The 22,876-nt window shown below is 36.6% G+C and overlaps 1 protein-coding gene across 3 annotated transcripts in view; it reads right to left on the bottom strand.

Annotated features, from left to right (window-relative positions):
* Positions 1-1,580: 1,580 nt before the first annotated feature.
* BEND6 (BEN domain containing 6) overlaps positions 1,581-22,876 on the bottom strand; it is a 48,221-nt gene continuing 26,925 nt past the window's right edge. For 2 of the 3 annotated variants that reach the window (XM_025890720.2, XM_073905261.1), the window contains 4 exons: positions 12,174-12,394; positions 10,279-10,471; positions 9,361-9,497; positions 1,583-3,124 (listed from right to left, as the gene is read on the bottom strand). In XM_025890720.2, the coding sequence (XP_025746505.2) occupies positions 9,370-9,497; positions 10,279-10,471; positions 12,174-12,394 (542 nt within the window). In that variant the 3' untranslated portion in view covers positions 1,583-3,124; positions 9,361-9,369. Of the gene's footprint in view, positions 3,125-9,360; positions 9,498-10,278; positions 10,472-12,173; positions 12,395-22,876 lie in introns of all 3 variants that reach the window. The other variant, XM_073905262.1, reaches the window with a different exon arrangement.

Raw genomic sequence — 22,876 nt, 5'->3', positions numbered from 1 at the left:
AATTTATATGTAATATATAAAAATTATATATAATATGTCCCATATATATCTTCCAGAATTAAAAGCTCTAAGTATCCAGATTGAAAAAAATATATAATTTATATATAATTTATATGTAATATATAAAAATTATATATAATATGTCCCATATATGTCTTCCAGAATTAAAAGCTCTTAAGTATCCATATTGAAAAGGAAAAGAATGTTTCCTTCACAATCAATAAAAAAAGATGCACAACAAGGCATATTTTTTCATTTCCCTGATTTTAATACATCAAGGAAAGGGAAGATTCGGAGAACCTCAGGGAGGATGGGAAGGCATATTCTGAATAAAAGAATGAGAATTAGGATTTCATTATGCTCTTCATAGGCTAGGGTTGCCAGATTTGGCAATAAAAATATAGGACATCTAGTTAAATTTGAATTTAAGATGAATGAGTAATTATTTAGTGTAAGTATATCCCAAATATTACAAAGGATATACTAAAAAAATTGTTCATCTGATTCACATTTAACTGGGTGAGTTTAAGTCACCCAGCGATCCTACAGTAGCAACAATGGGTGTTAACTCTGGTAAGAACATTCAAGTAAGCATTATTTACTTGTCCCCTACTGTAAGAAACCAAATAAAGTAACAAGGAGAAAAACAAAAGAGCAACAGCAGAACACCCTGTCCTGCTATTTTTAGTAAAATAGGCAACAGATAATACCTGCAGAAACCAAGGACTTTTAAAGTTGCTATTAGAAGGAAATTTTGAAGAAATTGTACAGAGACATCAAGGCTCCTCATGAGTAGCAGATCTCAGAAAGTACCAGCAAAAGTATACTTCGTGAAAAGGAGAAACTCATCCAGAAATGCAAATTCCTTAACCTGTAAATCTAACAACTGAGGGGTGAGCTTCAGAAGAAGTCAAGAGGTTGGGATACAGAGAAAATACACAGAGAGTATCTAAGAGGGCTCCTAGCAGCAGATCTCAGAAAGATCCAGCAGAATCTTACTCTATGAAGGTCGAGGGCTCATTGGTAAATGCAAGGGCCCTGTACTATTTGCCGCTGCTGGTGAAAGGTCTGGGAATGCAGGGCTGGTGACAGAAATCCTTCCAGACTCAGCTTGGGTCAGAGGACCAAAGGGAACAGGGCTACACAAAATATTTCTGAGGGGAGTCATCGTGGCTGCAATCAGTCAGTGGTCTCTATGACAGTGAAGAGAGGGCCTTAGAAAGGTCTGAAGCCCGGCAGGGAGCCCTGGCCCCTCTCACCAACCATAAACTCAAATGCAAAAGCTGGACCAGGAAAAAACAAGTCATTATAAATAAATGTTGAAGAAAAGCTATGGCACAATATTAGCACAAAAATTTTGTAAGTAAAAATGTGAAAAAGCTGCAAAAATGACAAATGCATTAAAGACATTCACAAAAAAGGTATGTAATTATCATCTCCATGTAGGAAGACTGCAGAACACACATGTAGAAACTCATACATTAGTAAATTTTTCTTTGACACTTTTGCAGGGCTAATTGTGGATTTAGAAAGTCCTTGTCCTTCAGATAACAGAAAAATATTCGTGTATTTTTTTTTATTCCAGTCCAATTTTTACATTTTATTAATCTGGAATTTTTTATGAAATATAGTTTGAAGTAGGAATATAATTATTCTCATTCACCAGTTAACTCAGTATCATTCATTGAATAAACCTTCCTTTCCCTGCTTATTGAAGGTTCTACTTTAATCATATTCTAAATTTGTATGTATATGAATACATAATACATGTGTACATATACACATACATATATATCAATTGCTTTTTGGGCACTCTCTTCAGTTTCAATCTTTTCCCTGGATTTTATACCTTAATAAGAAACGAGCAAATACTTTTTTATGTTTTCAATGAGATTTATTTATATTTAAGTAAAAGTAGCAAATGTTAATATAAGTTATTTCCTTAATCATATTTATTTTGTACGACCACATTGTTATCAAGCAGCATTATGGAATGTTCCCTGGGTCCACAGTTCTGAACTTTCCAGCTATTATATGCATCCTCTTTTCCAAGTTTAAACATGACCTTGTACACTGAAGAAGCATGGCTTGTTATTGCAAAGTTGTCATGTGTGACAACCTGACATCACAGGAGAAGCTTCTTGATGAAGAATGTTTTATCTTTCATTCATTTACAAAGTGGTATTTTTCTTTTTATGTGATTATCCAACCCATGAGATTTTGTTTTCAATTCTTTTTTCTTCTGATACTATGAAATCAAACCAGTTAAAATCAAGCAGTATAGCAATAAAACCAACCAAATACATAGGATGTTATCTTATATAGGATATTTTAGATGATATTTATGTTTTATAGTACACATCTGTATTTAATGTACTTGGCAATAAAAAGTTAGAAGCATGTAAACAAACAAAAAAATTCAAATCGATGCATTGTTTTAACACTCACAAAAACCTGGGTTTATTTCTTTTTCAGGAGTGCAGTGGAATAGTTTTATATTAAAATAAAAAGGTCTTGCTGCCTTTTTTTTGGATTCTTATTTTATACATTTTTAGGTAACAGAATAATCCTGTAATTTCATTGCAAAAACACCATTACTTGGTTAGATATGATTATCAGATTTTAGGCCAACTTTGCTTCCCTCACATTCATGAACATTGATTATTTCACTGTTTACTTTTCCAAACATGTGCTTATGCTAAAGATCTAAAAACTAAAATGGGGAGTCATTGGTAATAATAAATGTACAGTGATTGAGAGGACAATGACAAATCTTAGGGGCTGAGGTTTTTGTTGCTATGATGAGTTCTATTGTGTTAAGTTAGCTGTGCAGAGAAACATTTGGGGACAGGAAAATGCATTATTTCCAAGAAACCATATTGCATGCTTAATTGACTGCTAGAAATTCTCTGGTTTGATGCATCACTGATATTAATGATGGAATCTACATGCAACTTCTTCAGCAAGCTCGTTGCTCCATCAAGAGCCAGCGATATTACAGATGTCTCAAACAGCCTGTCACTATGTGTCTCTGTGCTCACCGCCAGGGAGGTTGCAGATTCTCCTACAAAATCCAGTGTTAGATTCAGAACTGAAGGTATTTTATTTCAGTTACCTACAATACCTATCAAAGACAAATTAAAAAAAAAACAGCAAATTTTGTTAGAGTTCTTATAGTACTTTTTATAGTTACATGAGTTATTTTTGTGTCTAGTACAAATTTTTGCTTAAAAATACAAATTGTTAATAGGAACTATTATTATTGAGGTGACTTAGAAATTATTTTATGATCTATTCAGAGGAATTCCAGCATAAACAACAGTTAAAATATTTACATATATTTTTATCTCAAATGACTTAAAAAAACACTTTGTATTAGGTAAAATTTCAAACCCACAAAGTAAAATGAACCATCCCCACATACCCATCAACCATCCTAAAAGATTATCAACAATTCTGTTTGTCTTTCTTCAGTAACATTTGTTGATTGTTTAAATAGCAGGCAGTTACCCAAATCTGGTTTACCTTTTTCAAAATTCACAAAACCCAAGTGAGCTAGGTTAGAGGCAGGTTACTATAAAGCTAATAAAGCTTGTTTGCATGAGTACCTTCCGATATGTTCACATGTGTATATATTTTTGTTAAATTTGCAAAAGTTAGATATTTCAACCATAATCGGTTAAGACGACTGTCTTTCCCTTTCAATTGTCCAATTTCAATTCAATTCCCTTTCCCTTAGTCATATTTTCTCCTCTGATTATAACCAGGGGGTGGCAGTGGGCATTTCTGAGATTTTGTTAAGGGATATATTTATTTTTGTGCTTTGCTATCTCTTCTATGTGTAGTTATATTAATGGTGGCCATTCCAGTTTTCAGTGTCTTCTAGCAAAAATATGAATATGGTCAATTCAGAGAATAAGAGGGCTCACTCCATAGAAAATTTGAAATGCCCTGAAATCTTATAGCTCAGATATCAGAGAAACTTAATAGAGGTTTCCCCAAATTTGACAACAATCTTAAAACTTACATTGCTACTGAAGAGTTAGAATTTGAAAGAAAACTCTGTAAAGTGTAAAAAAAAAAAAGCAATTTTTCATCCACTATGCTAGAGGACAGTCCAAATTATTTTTTATTTTTTCTATTGCAAAGTTGTCAAATGAAAAGTTAGTCAACATGTATGCAACCCCCAAAAAGTAAGATAAATGTATTATAGAGCTGTTAGTAAAAATATTATGTAATTCCCCCTACATTAAGTGATATTTGAGAAATTTGTTAACTTTTAAACATTATATCATTTTGGGGCATCTAGCTAGTTCAGTCGGTAGAGCACATGACTCTTGATCTCAAGCCCCCCATTAGACATGGAGCCTACACAGAGTTGTAACTGATTGTGTATTTATAATTTTGTGTTTCTTTTCTTAAAGTGAGTTCTCCAAATACTATTAAGCCTTAGGTTCTACAAATCCTGGACCCATCCCTACAGTAGATAATATTATTATCCCTGTTTAAATTAAAATTCAGAGAGGTCAAGTGACTTTCTGAAGGCCACACATTTGTCAAGATGTAGAGCAGGCTTTTAAACCAGACTTTCTGACCCTAAAACATAGAATTTTGTATGTCATCTTGGCTAAGCTATGATACCAAGTTGTCTAGATGTTGCTGTGAAGGTATTTTTTAGATGAGATTAACATTTAAGCAGTAGATTTTCAGTAAAGCATATAACTAACCCTCTATGATATAGATGAGTCTCACCCAAGCAGTTGAAGGCCTTAAGAGAAAGAGTGAGGTCCTTTGAGTAAGGAGGAATTCTGCCTTCACACCACCTTTGAACTCAAGACTGCAGCATCAACTCTTCCCTGGGGCTGCAGCCTACTAGCCTGTCTTGCAAATTTTGGACTCACCAGTCCTTACAGCTGTATGTGCCAATTCTTTCAATGTCTCTTTATAAACATCCTATTGGTTTTGTTTCTCTGGAGAACCATGACTAGTGCAATAAGACATACAAAGGACTCTGGGACTACATCAAAATAAAAAGCTTTGGCACAGTGAAGGAAACCATCAGCAAAACAAAAAGGCAACCTACTGAATAAGAGAAGATATTTGCAAATGACCTATCCAATAAAGGGTTAATACCCAAAATATTTAAAAAACTTATACAACTCAACACCAAAAAACCCCCCAAACAATCCAATTCAAAAAATTGGCAGAAGACCTGCACAGACATTTTTCCAAAGAGGACATACTGATAGCTAACAGACAAATGAAAAGATGCTCAACATCATTAATCATCAGGGAAATGCAAATCAAAGCCACAGTGAGACATCACCTGACACATGTCAGAATGCCTAAAATCAAAAACACAGGACAAACAAGTGTTGACAAGGATTAGAGAAAAGGGAACCCTCATACACTATTGGTGGGAATGTAAATTGGTACAGCCACTGTGGAAAACAGTATGAAGTTTCCTCAAAAAAATAAAAAATAGAAATACCATATGATCCAACAATCCCACTACTGGGTATTTACCTGAAGAAAACAAAAACAGTAATCTGAAAAGATATACATACCCTTATGTTTATTAAGGCATTATTTGTGATAGCCAAGATATGGAAGCAATCTAAGAGTCCATCAATAGACAAATGGATAAGGAGGATGTAGTGTGTGTACACATACACACACACAGAGACACTTTGGAATATTATGCAGCCATAAAAGGACAAGATTATGCCATTTGTGGCAACATGGATGGACCTAGAGAATATTATACTAAGTGAGATAAGTCAGGCTGAGAAAGACAAATACCATATGATTTCTCTCATATGTAGAATCTAAAAAACAAAAACAAAGGAATAAACAAAAGCAGAATCATACCTGTAAATACAGAGAACAAACTGATGGTTTCCAGAAGGGTTAGGGTGAGGGATGGGCAAAATGAGTAAAGGGGCTTGGAAGATACAGGCTTCCAGTTATGGAATGAATAAGTCATGGAAATAAAAGGCACAGCAAAAGGAATACAGTCAATGGTATTATAATAGGGTTGTATGGTAACAGATGGTAGCTACACTTAGGGTGAGCATAGCATAATATATAAACTTGTTGAATCACTATATTGTATACCTGAAACTAATGTAACATTTTGGTCTCAAAAAACTAATAAAAAAAAGTTCTTCAAAAAATACAAAGAACTATATGTTAGTGTTGACTCTCTAATAGCTACTAATCATAAAATCTTGGCAATTCATTTAACCTCTTTAGGTTTAGTCTCATTATCTCCAAAGTAAGGAAGTCATTTTAGACCAGGATTTCTTAATTTTGGGTTAGGTAATACTTTGTTGTAGGGGGGACTGTCCTGTACTTTGTAGGATGTTTTGCAACATCTGTGGCTCTGTCCACTAGATGCCAGTAGTTCACCCAGTTGTGACAACCACATATCTCTCCAGACATTTTCAAATATCCCCTAGTTGAGGGGCAAGGGACAAAAGTTCCTCCCATCGTATTTGAGCACTGCTCTATTAGGTCATCTTTAAGTTATAATATATGCATATGTAATATTGTAGAGATTAAACTGGTTGAGGCAGCTTTGGAAACTTCAGGAGAAAGCTGTTTGACCATTTAGTGGGATGTTACAGAGGTGATATTTTAATATTCTATAATTCTTTTTTTTAAAAGATTTTATTTATTTATTTTGACAGAGAGAGAGACAGCGAGACAGCGAGAGAGGGAACACAATCAGGGGGAGAGGGAGAGGGAGAAGCAGACTCCCCTCTGAGCAGGGAGCCCGATGTGGGGCTGGATCCTAGGACCCTGGGATCATGACCTGAGCCGAAGGCAGACACTTAACGACTGAGCCACCCAGGCACCCCAATATTCTATAATTCTTATAAATAAAGTTTTCGTTAGTTCCTATAAGAAAGAAGCAAAAAATGGAGAAAAGCCTGAAAGATTGACAACATGAAGCTCTTGGCAGTGAGCTGCAGGCAACTTGAGGGCAGTCACAGGAATGAGAGATAATAGGTACAAAGGGGGGGGGGGAGGATGGAATTTAGCGCTTATCCTCTCAGAAACGAATCTTAGCTGGGAAATGATTGTTGTTTCAAATCCAAGCCACCAGTGGCAACCTCGCGCTCAGCACTGGGTGGAGGACGCAGTCTACCACAGGGTCCATAAGGTGGGGGTTGCTAGGCTTCGTGCATGCATGCATGCATGGGAATTTGTCAAAGTCTACATGATTTTGCAGTGCATAATACCTTCCTAATAGTCATGCAAAGAAAGTTATTTTTCCAAAGAATACTTTTTGGGGTGGAGCGAGGAGGGAGTATGATTTGCCTGAGTATGTGTAGTCATCTTCAGGCTTCTGTTAGATGACCAAAAAGAGAAAAACATAGCAGCATTCCACTAGATGGTGCTATACTGGACTAATTCATGAAGCATGGCTAAATTAGGTTGGATGTGACCCTGTCTTTCCCAGCATATTTTCTCAGTCCTTTTGAAATAATTTGGATTTAGCTATACTTGAAATGAAAGATACCTGACAATTAAGAAAATTTTTCCATTCTAGTGTTAATCTCCACTTCTGATTCTATGCACATTTCTATTCAAAGCAACTTGACAACAAAGTGAGGCTCAGGCCCAGAAAGCACCAGAACATATTGTGTTCTTAGCAAAAGATTTGTTCCTTTTTTCTATTTGAATTAATGTCGTAGTCAGGTGATTAATAACACTACTACTGGGTTGCAGGTATAAACAAAACTGATATAAAACTCTTCTAACTTTAATTTCTTCAACGCTCTACTGACTAATAGTCAGAGATGAGTTTTGTGCCTACCCTTGGCATTCTGAGGTATTAAAAAGGCAGAAGTTGGGATATTAAAATACTTTCCAGAGCTCTGTGATACAATAATGTGCTCCAAAGGGTAGCCCTATATAGCAGACCCTTGGAGCTCTGATTACACGGCATTTAGCAAGGGAACTTGGCTATTATACATCTGGATGACTGGGCAGCCTCGTGTCAAAATGAGCAGTTCTAACGGCTCATTTAAGCAATTATCTCCTAACTGGGAATTTGTGAGATTCACAATCTACTGAACTTTTTAATCATTTGGGGAGAAAAAGGACACAAATATCATATCTTTTATAAATATGCAAGTTGGTCTACCAGTATGGATGAGCCAAGGGAAAGACCACCCACCCTGCAGTTGCTATAAGTGGTTTTTTTGTTTTACTATTGTTGACCGTCATCAGAGCTAGGCTTAGTTATATAGCAAAACTGTAAGCCACCCTCAAGGGTGCTGGGGGTGGTAGTCAGCAATGGGTAGACGGTGGGTGGAGGGAATTACTGCATTACCCACAGCTCCAATCCTATTTAAAGCACTGTCAGAACATAAAGACAAGTAAGATGGTCTCAAAGGTGGCTAGAGTTAGGCAAAGAACATGTAAATTGAAAGTCAAAGATAAAAGTAAACAAAATGGAAGAAAAACCTATCCTCGTGTATTTACCATATACCTCTATTAATCAAAAAATATTAAAAACACAATAATGCATTTTTTCCCATATTTTCCATCAAAATAATGGAGAGGAAGCATGAGCACAAGTGAATCAGCCAGCACATTGGGTTGTTAAAGCAAGCACAAACTTCCACTCGACAGTTTTGCCTAAGGGCAGGGCCTGACTATAAAGTGTATTTCCTTCAAAACTCAGTAGAAGCCATTATTTTTCTTTGTATAATAGAAACATCTTGGTAAAAACCCTTTTCAAGCCAATTCAAACTATAACAACTGATTTAAAGATTTAAAGACAGTGAGAAGCAGGAGGGAGAATGGCGGAGGGGACCCCGCCAGTGGTTGGTATTTCCAGCCAGCAGTTGGTGCCAAAAACAAACGACTGTTTAGAATTGTAAGTTCAGTCCCATTGATGTACCTCAGAGATTTCCCTAGGATCTGTATCTCCCCTGTTGCAGAGAAACAATTCCTAAATTATCAAGTGTTCCTGCTTTGGCTCCTTTCTACTCCCACCCACAAGTTAACATACATTCTGTGAAGAAAAAAAAGTTTCTCAGTAAAACACATTTGAAAAACATTACATGCTCTATAACCTTCGTAGAGATTTCTGGTGCACTTGGGCATATCAAACAGTATAAAATACTCTGAGAGGTTCTGGAAAAGGAAAATCTGTATTTGAACTTAGCATTCCCAAATTTAAATCCTCTTCTCCATCCTCACCTCCACCCCCACGAATACCTATTAGCATTTCTTGGGCCACTGGCATTCTCTAATAGGATGTTCACAAAATGCTATTCCACGGAGAAAAGTATTACATCCTCCTGCCACATGGAAGGGATTGTGACGATTGAGAGGACTTACCAAAAGGATCTACTTAATGTCCTGAGAGTTCAGATTTTTGCTTAAATTTGGCTTCTTGGTACAGTTGTTTAGCTTTTGCCCTATCATTCTCCTAATTGAAACATCATCTGTGTTGGGAAATAACTGTTTTGTGACTCCTGTAAAAAACAACAATAACACACAGAAACCCTTTTTGAGGCCTTTGCATCTTAGGGTATGAACTGAGATAAAACATTAAGCAATCCACAATGTAATTTTGTCTCCATTTTGCAAAAGGAGCCCAAACTTCCATGAGAAATGGCATATTTAAAATACAGAGAGCTCAGATTCAGTGATTCCCTAAATTTTTTGATGTTTGCAAAAAATTATTTGATATCTAGATTATTACAGTTGAGGAGATTCATTAACTTAAACACCCTAAGTAGGATTAAGGAGGGCATGTGATGTAATGAGAACTGGGTGTTACATACAAATGATGAATCACTGAACTCTACCTCTGAAACTAACAATATACTATATGTTAATTAATTGAATTTAAATAAAATAAAATTAAATTAAAAAAACTCCATAAGTAGGAAATCAGCCCCTATTTTTCTAGACTAAAAGATAAGGGATCTAGAACCAAGATAAGAAAGAGAAAATAAGATATAAACTGTTACTGAAATTTTGTTTGAAAGGATTTTGAAATGCATTTTTCTGAAGTTATGAATTTTATGAATTCCAACATTTCAGTGAAATAAAATTTAGTTTTATTTTAGTAACTGCTCTAATGTAATTTTTTTCTATAAAATTTACCATATTTAATAAGAGGTTTAGGCTCTCTTGAGATTTTTCTTTTACAGAAAAATAAACAATAAAAAGACCATGAAAGAATAACTTAACCTTGAATGGTAAAATAATTTCAAATTCATGTGACAATGTAATACAATCATATTATACCTATGATTTCTTGAACTTCATTCTGATTCATAGCTGGTTTTACGGCTTTGTCCCTCGAAGTAGAGGACTTCGCCCCGGTCAGGCTGTGTGTGGCCATATACTCATTTGTGTAGAGTACTTGCATTAAATCATTAATGAACTTCTGAGGCTTGCTCTTGTTACAACGGGCAATCTGCCATTTTTCAATCTTGAACTGAAAAAATACAAAATAATAATTGAAACTGGAAAAAGAAAAGGAAAGTAGTATCTGGAGAAATATTTTACTAATTGAGTTAAGACAAAACAGAAAACAAACTCAACATTCTTGGGGTGCCTGGGTGGCTCAGTCGTTAATCGGCTGCCTTCGGCTCTGGTCATGATCCCAGGATCCTGGGATTGAGCCCTGCATCGGGCTCCCTGCTCCACGGGAAGCCTGCCTCTCCCTCTCCCACTCCCCCCGCTTGTGTTTCCTCTCTCCCTGTCTCTCTCTCTCTCTGTCGTATAAATAAATAAAAGCTTTAAAAACAATAACAACAAAACAAAATCAACATTCTTTAAGGGGATGTATTTTACTTTTAATACATATTTTACATTTCAGGGGTTAGAGTTTGATGCTTCCTTTGGTACAATTCCTAATATTTATGAGGTATTTGTTCCAGAGTATATACAAGCTCTTGTCATGTGATCTGGATCGGATGGTTTAAGGAGGAGTCCCACCCTCAACACCTCATACTAAGTGTGGTAGGCAGAATAACGGTCTGCCGAAGATACCCATATTCCTGGAACCTGTGGATCTGTGACTTTACGGGGATGTGATCAAAGTTAAGTACCTTGAGATGGGGAGATTATCCTGGATTATTCAGGTGGGCCCAATTTTATCACAGGAGCTCTTAAATGCGCAAGAGGGAGGCAGAAGATTGGGCCAGAAAAAAGAGGCAGAAGAAGGACGACAGATTGGAAGAGTGAGAGGGGCTTTGCCTCCATGGCTGGCTTTGAAGGTGGTGGAATGGGCCATAAATCAGAGAATGTGGTTGCCTCCAGAAGTTGCCTCTAGAAGTGGGTTGCCTCTACAGTCAGCAAAAAAATAAACTCAGTTCTACAACCACAGGAAATTGAATTCTACAATAACCTAAAGAAGCAGGAAACAGGTTTTTCCATAGAGCCTCCAGAAAGGAATGCACCTGCTGACCCCTTGATTTTACCACACTGCAGACCTACAGAACTCTGAGATAATACATTTGTGTTATTACAAATCACTAAGTTTGTGGTCATCTGTGACATAGCAAAAGGAAACTGATATACCAAGATTCAAATATTCTAAACGTTAGATTGTTAGTATTTAATTATTGCTCTGGAAGGCATATTTTCCAAAGCTGATACCCGATTCTAATGGAACTCTTGTCTTTTTAGCTTCTGTTTCTTGAAGAGAAATTGGGGAAGTAAGAAAAGATTATATTCTTCCAGCGTGCAGAAGCTTAAATTTACCTTCACTCAATGATATAATTTTGTAACCCTCAATGCATAGTTATTCATCACTGATTTAAGAATTTTCTAGTTTAATAATTTCATCATTGACCACAATTTGACTTTAGTTTTCTCAACTGGATATTTGTGAAACAAACTTTTTTTGATTTATTGTTAAAAAATTGTTTTATGTAATTGCAATGTTATGGTCATGACCAAAATTTACCTAAAGTTACCTGATAAAACAAGGATCATTTTGTAGTCTTTTTTTAAAAAAAATTTATTTTTAAGTAATCTCAACACCCAATGTGGGGCTTGAACTCACAACCCTTAGATCAAAATCGCATGCTCCACCGACTGAGCCAGCCAGGTGCCCCATCATTTTGTTGTCTTATTTTAATTTTTGTATTTACTGTATCCCAGAGAAAGATAGGGCAGGCGTTCCAACTGACCTGTTTCTCATCAGTATGATGCTCTTCTTCAGCTTTCAAGGAAATCGGTGAACTGGAATTAGAGTTAGAATTACTGCACGTAGAGGCAAAAGAATCTGGTGAGGAGTTGTTTGTTGCTCTCCAGAGGGTGGATGCAGCTGTGGACATGGTTCCTCCACCCTTAAGCAGAGCCTCTGCCATACCAACCAATTCTTCAAACTGGGTGACTGCTTGTGGTAACACTAAAATGGCAAGAAAAAGTAACACTTTACAAATATTTTTAATAACAGGGGCATGTATTCCTATTTTTTATTGTGTATATATACATATCATATTGCATGTATAGAGTGGAGCAAATTATTAACATTTACTACTTTTGGAAAATAAACATGGTAAGAAGAGTGGTTGGGATATATTTACTTTTTATTATTTAATTTAATAATGGCTTAATAATAAATCAATTAAAAAGCATTTGGTTGTTGCATTTAAATGTATATGTATTACTTCATAACTAAAATGAATGGTTTAAAGAGTTGATTCTTTTTTCTAATTGCTAATAGTATTATTTGAAGGTTTTTAATCTCATGAGGAGACATTGTTGATTCTATCATCAATCACCTTCCAGATATTCATATCAAGCCAGTTTAAATGGCCATTAAAACAAACCATTTCCATTTAAATTTACTAAAATGCATTTTCAGTGACCTTTGTGTGTGGTTTTCCGTGGAGTCACATTTCATCAAATTAACAAAAATTCATTGCCACGATTCAAAACTATGTTTTCACATATTAAGGATGAATTTTGGTAATCAGCTGAATGTTCTCTTTGTTCCTCTTCTTTTTATTTAAGATCTTATTTATTTATTTGACACAGAGAGAGAGAGCATGAAGGAGGGAGAGGGGCAGAAGGAGAGGGAGAAGCAGACTCCCTGCTGAGCAGGGATCCCAGGACCTGAGTCAAAGACAGATACTTAACTGACTTAGCCACCCAGATGCCCGCTTTGTTCCTTTTTTTAATGGAAACTTACACATTCAAAGGTTCATGCCTCCATATAAGATGGTCTTCTCTATTTATGGTTATATCTAGTTTGTTTCCTAAGGACAAATAGCATTTTGTTGGAGTTGGAAGACACTTTGAGCCCTCTCTGATTCAACTCCTCACTGTATGGTTAACGGTACTGGCTGCTGGAGAAGTAACAAGACTGAAACTTTTTTCTTAAGCATATTACTAAGCTATAATCTTTGGACTAATATTTGATGTGAGAGCTGAAAATCAGTAGCTAAAGGGAGTTGAGTTTGACAAAATGATATATCCAGCTAATGCACACCCAACAAGATATAGAACATCTCCACCCTCCCAGAAATTTGCCTCATGCCCCTTCCAAGTCAATCCCTGGACTCACTTTAGAGGCAACCACTGATTTGACTTCTTTAGCCAGAGAAAATTTTGCTTGTTCTAGAATTACATATAAATGGGTTCAAATAGTATATTCTGGGTTTTTTTGGTCTGACTTTTTTTTTTTTTTTGCTATGGATAATGCTTTCAAATTCCTTCATGTTGTCGTATGTATCTGTTATTCATTCTTTTTTGTTGCTGACTAATATTTCATTATATGGATACTCCACAATTAAAGTTTCATTCACCTGTTGATGGGTTATTTTCCAGTTGAAAACATGACTTTAATGGTTCCCTAATATTCTAAGGTATTGATGTTTTATAATTTATTTAAATGTTCTCTTTTTTTCAAATTTAGGTTGCTTCCAATTTTTCTTATTCATTTATTTGTTTGTTTGAGAGAGGGAGAGAGAGCAAAGCAGGGAGGGGCAGAGGGAGATGAGAGAGAATTTTAAGCAAACTCCGTGCTGAGCACAGAGATGACTTAGGGCTCCATCCATAGACCCTGAGATCATAACCTGAGCCAAAACGAAGAGTGGGTCGTTTAACTTACTGCGCCACCCAGGCACCCCGCTTCCAATTTTTCTTTATTACAAACAAAACTCGTATGAACCGTCTAGCACATACATCTTTGTACGTATCTCTGATCACAGTGCTACAAATTCCTGAAAGCATAATAACATGATCAAAAGTATAAATGTTTTCTGACCTCAACTAATACTGCTGAATTGCTCTCCAGAAAGATTCTTCCAACTTACATGGCCACCAGCAATGTAAGAAGTCAGCCTTTTCTCTACACTATCAACAGGTGTTAGTCATTAACAATAATCTTCACTACTTTGATAGGTTGACATCTTAGTAAAATTTAAATTGCAATTATTTTATTCTTGTGAAGTTAAATATATACTTATTTATTGACTATTCGAGCTTCTATGAATTATCTATTAGACCACAGAATATTAGCAGCTTTTTTTTAAAGTAATCTCTATACCCAATGTGGAGCTTGGACTCATGACCCCCGAGATCAAGAGTTGTATGCTCCACAAATTGCCAGCCAGGTGCTCCTAGTATTTTTTCTATTTTTAATAACTTGGATAGTTTTTGTAAAGTGTGCCTAGTGTATTATAAGCACAGTGTGTTACTCCCTTACATATTAAGTATTTTAAAACTTTTATTTGCCGTAAGTTGCAAGTATTTTTCTTAGAGTTTTTCTTTGTTTTAAAGATTTTATATATTTATTTGACAGAGACACAGCGAGAGAAGGAACACAAGCAGAGGGAGTGGGAGAGGGAGAAGCAGGCTTCCCGCTGAGCAGGGAGCCCGACACGGGGCTTGAACTCAGGACCCTGGGACCATGACCTGAGCCGAAGGCAGACGCTTAAAGACTGAGCCACCCAGGTGCCCCGAGTTTTTATCTTTTAATTTCACAATATTTTGAAAGCATACACACATTTTTAGTTTTTATTTTAAAGTAGCAGTCTTTTCTTTAGCTTATTATTCATCTATTTTATGCTTAGAAAGTCATTCACCCTTCAGATCAGTAAAATAGTCATATATTTTGTCTAGTTCAAATATCTTTTTACAAGTCAGATTTTTTCTGCCTGGATATATTTTTTTAACTTCTAATGGATAATTTTAAACACAAACAAAAATTGTAAACTCCCATATATCCATCCCCCAGTTTCAACTCACAGCCAGTCTTGTTCCATTGATACCCCTGTCCGTTTTCTCCCCAACCACAAGAATATACTTCAAGCAAATCACAGGCAGCATCTTGTTTTATCTGTAAATATTTCTATATGTATCTCTAAAGGTAAGAAATTTTAAAAATATAAACATAACAATATTGTGACACCCAGAAAGACTTATCAGTAATTTTTCAATATATCATTAAAAAAACCTAGTAAATGTCCAAATTTCTCTGATTTTCTCATTGTTGTTGTTTTTACTTTATTTAATCAGGATCCAAATAAGGTCCATGTTACAGTTACTATCTCTCGGGGCGCCTGGGTGGCTCAGTAGTTAGGTGTCTGCCTTCGGCTCAGGTCATGATCCCAGGGTCCTGGGATCGAGCCCCTCATCGGGCTCCCTGCTCAGCGGGAAGCCTGCTTCTCCCTCTCCCACTCCCCCTGCTTGTGTTCCCTCTCTCTCTGTCAAATAAATAAAAAATCTTTAAAAAAAGCAACAAAAAACTAGTTACTGTCTCTTTTAAAAACTACAGGTTTTTTCTCTCTCTCCTAGTTTTTTTCCTTGGAATTTATTAATTGAAGAAACTGGGCTATTTGTTTTACAGGGTTTCCCACAGTGGGATTTTGCTAATTGTATATTTATTTATTTAAGAGAGAGAGAATGAGAGATAGAGAGCACGAGAGGGAAGAGGGTCAGAGGGAGAAGCAGACTCCCGGCTGAGCAGGGAGCCCGATGTGGGACTCGATTCCGGGACTCCAGGATCATGACCGGAGCCAAAGGAAGTCGCTTAACCAACTGAGCCACCCAGGCGCCCTTGAATACAATTATGAACTCATGCATTTATTTTTATTTTTTTAAAAGATTTTACTTATTTGACAGAGACACAGCGAGAGAGAAAACACAAGCAGGGGGAGTGAGAGAGGGAGAAGCAGGCTTCCCGCTGAGCAGGGAGCCCGATGCGGGGCTCCATCCCAGGACCCTGGGATCATGACCTGAGCCGAAGGCAGACGCTTAACGGCTGAGCCACCCAGGCGCCCCTGAACTCATGCATTTATATATATATATGATAACCAGCTGTCGTTATCATTAGTATTTTTATTGGAATTCCACTCAAAGTATTAGTTATTTGGGGATGAATTGGCATCTTTCTCCACTGAGTTTTTTATTTTTCTTCATTGATCACATACATTTCTTGTTAGGGTTCTTAGTCGGTATTTTATAGTTGTTTGTAATTAATGTGACTAAATTCTGTTTTTTTCCCTAAGAAAATAACTCGAAATTTCTGATCTATAAGGAAATTACTGATTTAAAAAAATAGTAGCTGCTAGATTTGGGGCACCTATTATATAATATTCCTTTATCAGTTTTGAAATAAAATAAGGCTTATAATGAATAACAGTAGTTTTCTGCCCTATCACTCACCACTCTTGATTACCACTCTTCGAGATCAGCAATTCCAACTCATTTACCTGTTTCTTCTGGTACTTACTTTCATAGTCTTAAATAATAATATGCATATACAACTGTTTATTGATTTTTCAGATCCATATAATTATTTACTGATTTTCTTTTTTTTTTTTTAAGTAAGCTCTACATGCAACATGGGGCTTGAACTCACCACTCTGAGATCAGGAGTCACATGCTCTATGACTGAGTAAGCTAGGCACCCCTACTTCATGATTTTCAACTATGTAATATGACAATATTGTTCTCTTTCAACTCCTCTCACAGCCACACAGAAATACACATACCTGCTACACATGCAAACATACACACACTCTTCTCATCATCCCAGAATAGTGGTAACACAATTGTTAAATAAATATTATGCTTACATTATTATAGTGATGTAAATATTATTCACAATTCCTTTTCTTTAAAACATGATTTTCCCCCCTAGAGTTAATAATTACCTTATTATTATTATTGTTTACACTGTTTCACTCTAAATTTCTATACAACTCTAAACTTCCCATCAGAGGTGTAAAATCTCTTTTCAGTCTATTTGGATATATCATGTCATCTGTCAATTTCATATTTTTCTGGGAGCTGTCTCCCCTGGAGCCCTCCGTACTCCTCCACAATCTGGACTAGCTGCTTCTAGCCTACTGTATACTTTTCATCCTGGAGCTTCCTTCACTATCATTTGATGACTCCTCCTTATCTCTCTCCTGAATTGGACCACCTGTTCTCTGCATGTCATGTTTTTATTTCTCTAGGTTTACTCTCTCATTTGGGAGGAGTTTTTCCTCCATTAACCTTTGACAAATAAATCATAGGAAGTACATTAATGAGATGTTGTATGAAAGTATTACCAGTCCTCACATTTGGTTGATAATTTCACTCGGGTATAGAAGTCTAGATTTACATTCCCTTCAGAATTTGGAAGGCATTGCTTAATTATCTTGGAATTTCCAGTGTCGCTGGTGAAAAATCCAATGCCATTCTGATTCCCAATCCATAGCAGGGGGCATGCTTATTCTCTCTGAAAGCTTTTGGATCTTCCCTTTATTTCTGCTGTTCTGAAATTTCACAATGTTATGACTTGGACAAGTCTTTTTGCTTTTGCTGTTATCTTTTAATGTAAAAACTTGTGTCCTTCAGTTCTAGAAATTTATAGTATTAATTTTTAAAATAACTTCTCCCTCTTCTCTCTTGTATCTTTTAGGACCTCTTGTCTTTGAACATTCAACCTCTGGGACTAAATCTTTATTTTTCCTAATCTTTTCTATTTTCCTTTTCTTGGTCTTCTTACTTTAAAATCTACAAGATTTTCTTAACTTTAACTTCCAGACATTTTATTGAATTTCTAGGTTTCTCCCCCTTGTTCTTTGGATATTCCTCTCTTAAACTACCCTGTTCTTGTTTCGTGCAGATTTCTTCTGCTCCCTGAATTGTCTCTGTTTCCTTTGATCTTATTTTTTCTCTTTGTTCTTTTGATCTGTGTTCCATGTTAGAGGATTTCCTTAAATAATCACCATCCCTCAGCTTGGCCCGGTGTCCCTGAATTCATAGCTTTGGTCTAACCTCTTCTGAGAGAAAACCTCTATCTTCTACTGTGGTGAAGGGTGGTAGCTGCAGGCTACATAGGAAGAATTTGTGACTTCGTGGTCCCAAAAGGTCTTTATGTAGGTCTTTCAATGACTCTAGTTTTCACACTACCAACACTATCATAATCCCTTTCACAGGTACAAATCCTAAACCATTTATAGTTCTGTGGTGTGATTTGGCTTCTTTCTTTTTAATTTCTCTACCTCTGTTCACTCCTCACCCCCATCCCAGACACTGAGCTTTCAGATTCCTACAGAGTTAGTTACTACTCATCCATCTGTTTTTTGCTTCTAAAATTTTATTGGCATCTTTTATCTGCTGTAGTTTTCTTTCTAGTTTTCCTGACCTTGTGCTTTTATGCATTTTAAGTTTATTTTTAGCAGGATTTCAAGAAAGAAGAAAGAGTCACACATATTTCACTTAAGCTTTATGTCATACTTAAAGAAACCTGGGCAAAACTTAACTGGTTTTTGATTCTTTACTGAAATCTCATTTGTTACAAGAGTTGAGTTTTTAGTTGATGCTTTCTTTTTCCTAGGTATACATTCATTCTCTAAAAATAACACCTTAATATCTTCTATAAAATAGATATTCCCCTTTTTTTCCATTTATATCATATGGTGTTGGTCAGTTGTGGTCCACAAAGCATGTTTCAAATGCTTAAAACATACATGTATAGCAGACACACATTTGGCATTCTGAATGTCTAAAATGGCATATATATTCTGCCATTTTTCCTCAGTTAGTAGGCTTAATAAACTGAAAAAGAGCCCTGATTCTTAGTTCAAAGAGTTATTAAGAGCATTACTGAGCAAAAGATAAATAACCATTTTCTTCCCTCAGACCTTTTCTTATTTGGATTATACATAAAATTTCAACTTTCTGTTATCTTCCTACTTCCCAACTGTAGCTTCACAAGGAGGTCTCCTATGATCATGTTATTTAGGATTATATTTAAGATCGTGTTTTTATGATCTCCTTCAAATCCCAATCCTCTTTTACCTTCCTTATTTTTTCCATAGTACTATCAACTAACATATTATAAAATTTACTCAATTATTATGTATTGTAGTTTGTGACTATCTTTCCCCACTAGAATGTAGGCTCCATGAGAGCAAGGATCTTTGTTTTATTTGCTGGATTTTCCTAGGTACTTAGAGCAGTGCCTAATATATAGTAGGACTTTATATATATTACTGAATGAGTAAATACATGCATGAATACCACAGCAGCAGTAGGTAGTTCCTGACTTTTCCTGTTGCCTGAAGTCCAGCCAATAGCCAACTCTACAACTTGGTTTCTGGAGGTACACTTGTGTGTGTGTTTGGAGGGGGTAGACAATATTAAATATATAATAGATTATGTAGAGAGTTGTAAGTGCCAAAGAGGAAATGAAGCAGGGGAGGATAAAAACTGTTGCAGAGAGGTTGAAATTTTATTTTATTTTAATTTTTTTAAAGATTTTATTTATTCATTTGAGAGAGAGAGAAACAGAGAGAGCACAAGCAGGGGGAGAGGTGGAGGGAGAACCAGACTCCCCGCTGAGCTGGGAGCCTGACGTGGGGCTCGATCCCAGGAACTGGAGATCATGACCTGACCTGAAGGCAGACGCCCAACCATCTGAGCCACCCAGACACCCTGAGAGGTTGAAATTTTAGATTGAAGAAGGAGTTTAGGGAAAAGATAAATTTAGAGCAAGGTCTTGAAGTGAGTGTACTTACTTGAAGTAGTAAGTGGATATCTGGGGGAAGAACATTCCAGCCTGAGGAAATGACCAGTACAAAGATACTGAAGTAAGATCATGTCTGATGTCTTCAAAGAAAACACAAGTGGTTCAGTGTGGCTGGATCACAGAGAAGGAGGGGAGAGTAGTAGAAAATAAAGCCAAGCGAGGTAAGTAGAAGGGAAATAGCCAGATTGTGTAAGGACTAAAGATCATAAAAAATGACTTCCGTTTTCCCCTGAGTGAGGTGGAAATGCACTTAAGGGTTTTGAAGAGAGAAGTGACATGAACTGACTTATGTTTAACAGAATTATTCTTGCAACTGTGCTGAGCATAGACTAGAGGAAAGCAAGAGCAAAAATAGTGACACCAGCTAGGAATCCACCATAATAATCTACGTGTGAGATAATGGTGGCTTGGACTAGAGTGGCAGTAGTAGGGGTGGTAAAAAGGATTGTATCCCAGAAATGTTCTGAAGGTAAAGCCAGTAGGATTTGCCAATGGACTGAATGTAAAATGTAAAAGAAATATAGAAATTGGTTTTTCGTTTGAGAAATTGGAACAATGAAGTTAGCATTAACCAAGATGAAGAAGAAAGAGAAAAACAGGTTGAGGGAGAAGGTCAGGAGTGTGGTTTTGGGCATTTAGTCTGAGACACCTATCAGTCATGTCACGTACACAGTTGGACAATGAGTCTGGAGTTAAAGGGAGGAGTCCAGGCCAGAGAATCATAGCTTATTGATGGATTTTAACATCATATAATTGGATATGATCACCTGTGGAGTGAATGTACATAGAAAGGAAAGAAGTTAAAGGACTGAGTTTGGGGCATCATCAGATATTTAGAGAGTAAGATGATAAAATAAATCAGCCATATGGATTTAGATAGAAAGAAAGATCAGCAGTGTAAGAGGAAAACTGGTAAATGTGATGTCCGAGAAGCTAAATGAGGAAACTTCCAGAGAAGGAGAGATAAGCCAAATGTCTCAAATGTTGGTCACAGGGCAATTTGATGATCATTGAGAAATGGCTTTTGAGGGGCACCTGGGTGGCTCAGTTGGTTAAGTGTCTGCCTTGGGCTCAGGTCATGATCTCAGGGTCCTGGGATCAAGCCCCACATTGGGCTCTCTGTTTTTCCCTCTTACTCTCCCTTTGTGCTCTCTCTCTAAAAAAAAAAAAAATGGCTTTTGAGGTTAGCAATATGGAATGTTATGGGTTGAATTGTATCCCCTCAAAAAGATAAATTGGGAGTCCTAACCCCTAGTACCTCAGAGTGTGAACTTATTTGGAAGTAGGGTCTTTATAGATGTAATAAGTTTAACTGAGGTCATTAAGGTGGGCCCTGATCCAGTATGATTGGTGTCCTTATAAGAAGGGGGAAGTTTAGACATGGTGAGAGATAAGGACACGGGGAGAACACCACAGGGAGACAGGCGTTACGTGGCCTCAAGTCAAAGAACAACCAGAAGCTGGGAGAGAGGGCTTCCTTGGTGCCTTTAGTGGGAGTGTGATTGTGCTGACACCTTGATTTTGGAATCTTAGCCTCCAGAAATGGGAGACAACACATTTCTGCTGTTTAAGCTATGAAATTTGTGGTACTTTGTTACCAGTAAATTCATATATGGGGGTTATTAGTGAACAAGAAAAAGGAAGTTACGATAGAACGATCAGGAAGTAGATCCAGATCTAATTGAAGTGGATCCGGAGAGAATAGAAGGGGAAAAATTGAACACAGTGTGTAGCATCAAGTCATTTAGGGAGTTTTTCCTATAAAGGGGAGGAGAGAAATAGGGTGGAAGGTGGAGAAACAAATAGCCTGAAAGGGGTTTGGTTTTGTTTTTTAAATGTGAGAAATAATACTAAGTCTTATGCTAATGGGAATTATTCATTAGAGAAGGAAAACTTTATCTTGTGTTAGAGCCAGCAGAAGCTCTGGAGATATGTCCTTAGTTAGGTGAAAGAGGATGGCATCTGATGCATAGGTGGAGATACTGCCTTTGGCTAGATGAGAGGATAGGTCATCATGAATGTCAGGAGAGAGTGAAGCATAAAGCATGGGTGCAGGGTTAGGCACCTGGCTGGCTCAGTTGGTAGAGCATGCGATTCTTGATCTTTAGGTCGTGAGTTCAAATCCCAAGTTGGGCATAGAGCTTACTTAAAAAACAAAAGTACAAAACAATAAAGCGTGGGTGCAGGGGAGATGATAGTCTCTTTCATATCCTCCAATTTCTCAATGAAGTCAGAAGCAAAGTCATCAATTGAGAGTGAGGATATGGGAGGAGGTGTGAGAAGTTGGCAGAAAGAAAAAAATGAAATGGCAATTGGGAGTGTGGGAGGGAGAAGAAGCTTGTCATAGTGATTCTTTTCATATACCATTGAAATTCATTTGCTACTCACACTTAGAATCTTCTCACCTAAATGTCTAACAAAAATCGGTGTAATAATTTTCTTTTTGGGCTTTTATGTGTCAGGTTCTGGTGTTGATAAAAGCAGAAACAATAACAATAATAAGTATCATTACTGAGCACCTATCATGTGCTTTGGGTGAAGCATTTCTTCCAGTGATCTCTTCTAATCTTCACAGCAACAAGGACATGATAAGTTGCCCCCTGACTCCCATTTTGTAGTTGGAAAGATTGAAGTTGGGGCTGGGGGCCCAGTAACGTGACATGGCCACAGCTATATAGCCAGTAAGTAGAGTTGGGATTCAAACCAAGGCCTGTAACTCAAAAATCAATACTTTTAACCAGCAATTTATGCTAACTTTATAAACTAGATTTTCATCTTACTCTAAGTCCTGGAACAGATTATATGAAAATGAGAATGATCTGTTCTTTGAAATCACAAAAACCTCACCAGAAAAAA

Source organism: Callorhinus ursinus, unplaced genomic scaffold, assembly GCF_003265705.2.
Source record: "Callorhinus ursinus isolate GAN/ISIS: 27379988/994484 unplaced genomic scaffold, GSC_fseal_2.0 scaffold22, whole genome shotgun sequence".
In the NCBI taxonomy this organism is placed as follows: Eukaryota; Metazoa; Chordata; class Mammalia; order Carnivora; family Otariidae; genus Callorhinus; species Callorhinus ursinus.
The sequence above is the reverse complement of the archived record's forward strand: the minus strand, read 5'-3'. Positions and strand labels throughout refer to the sequence as shown.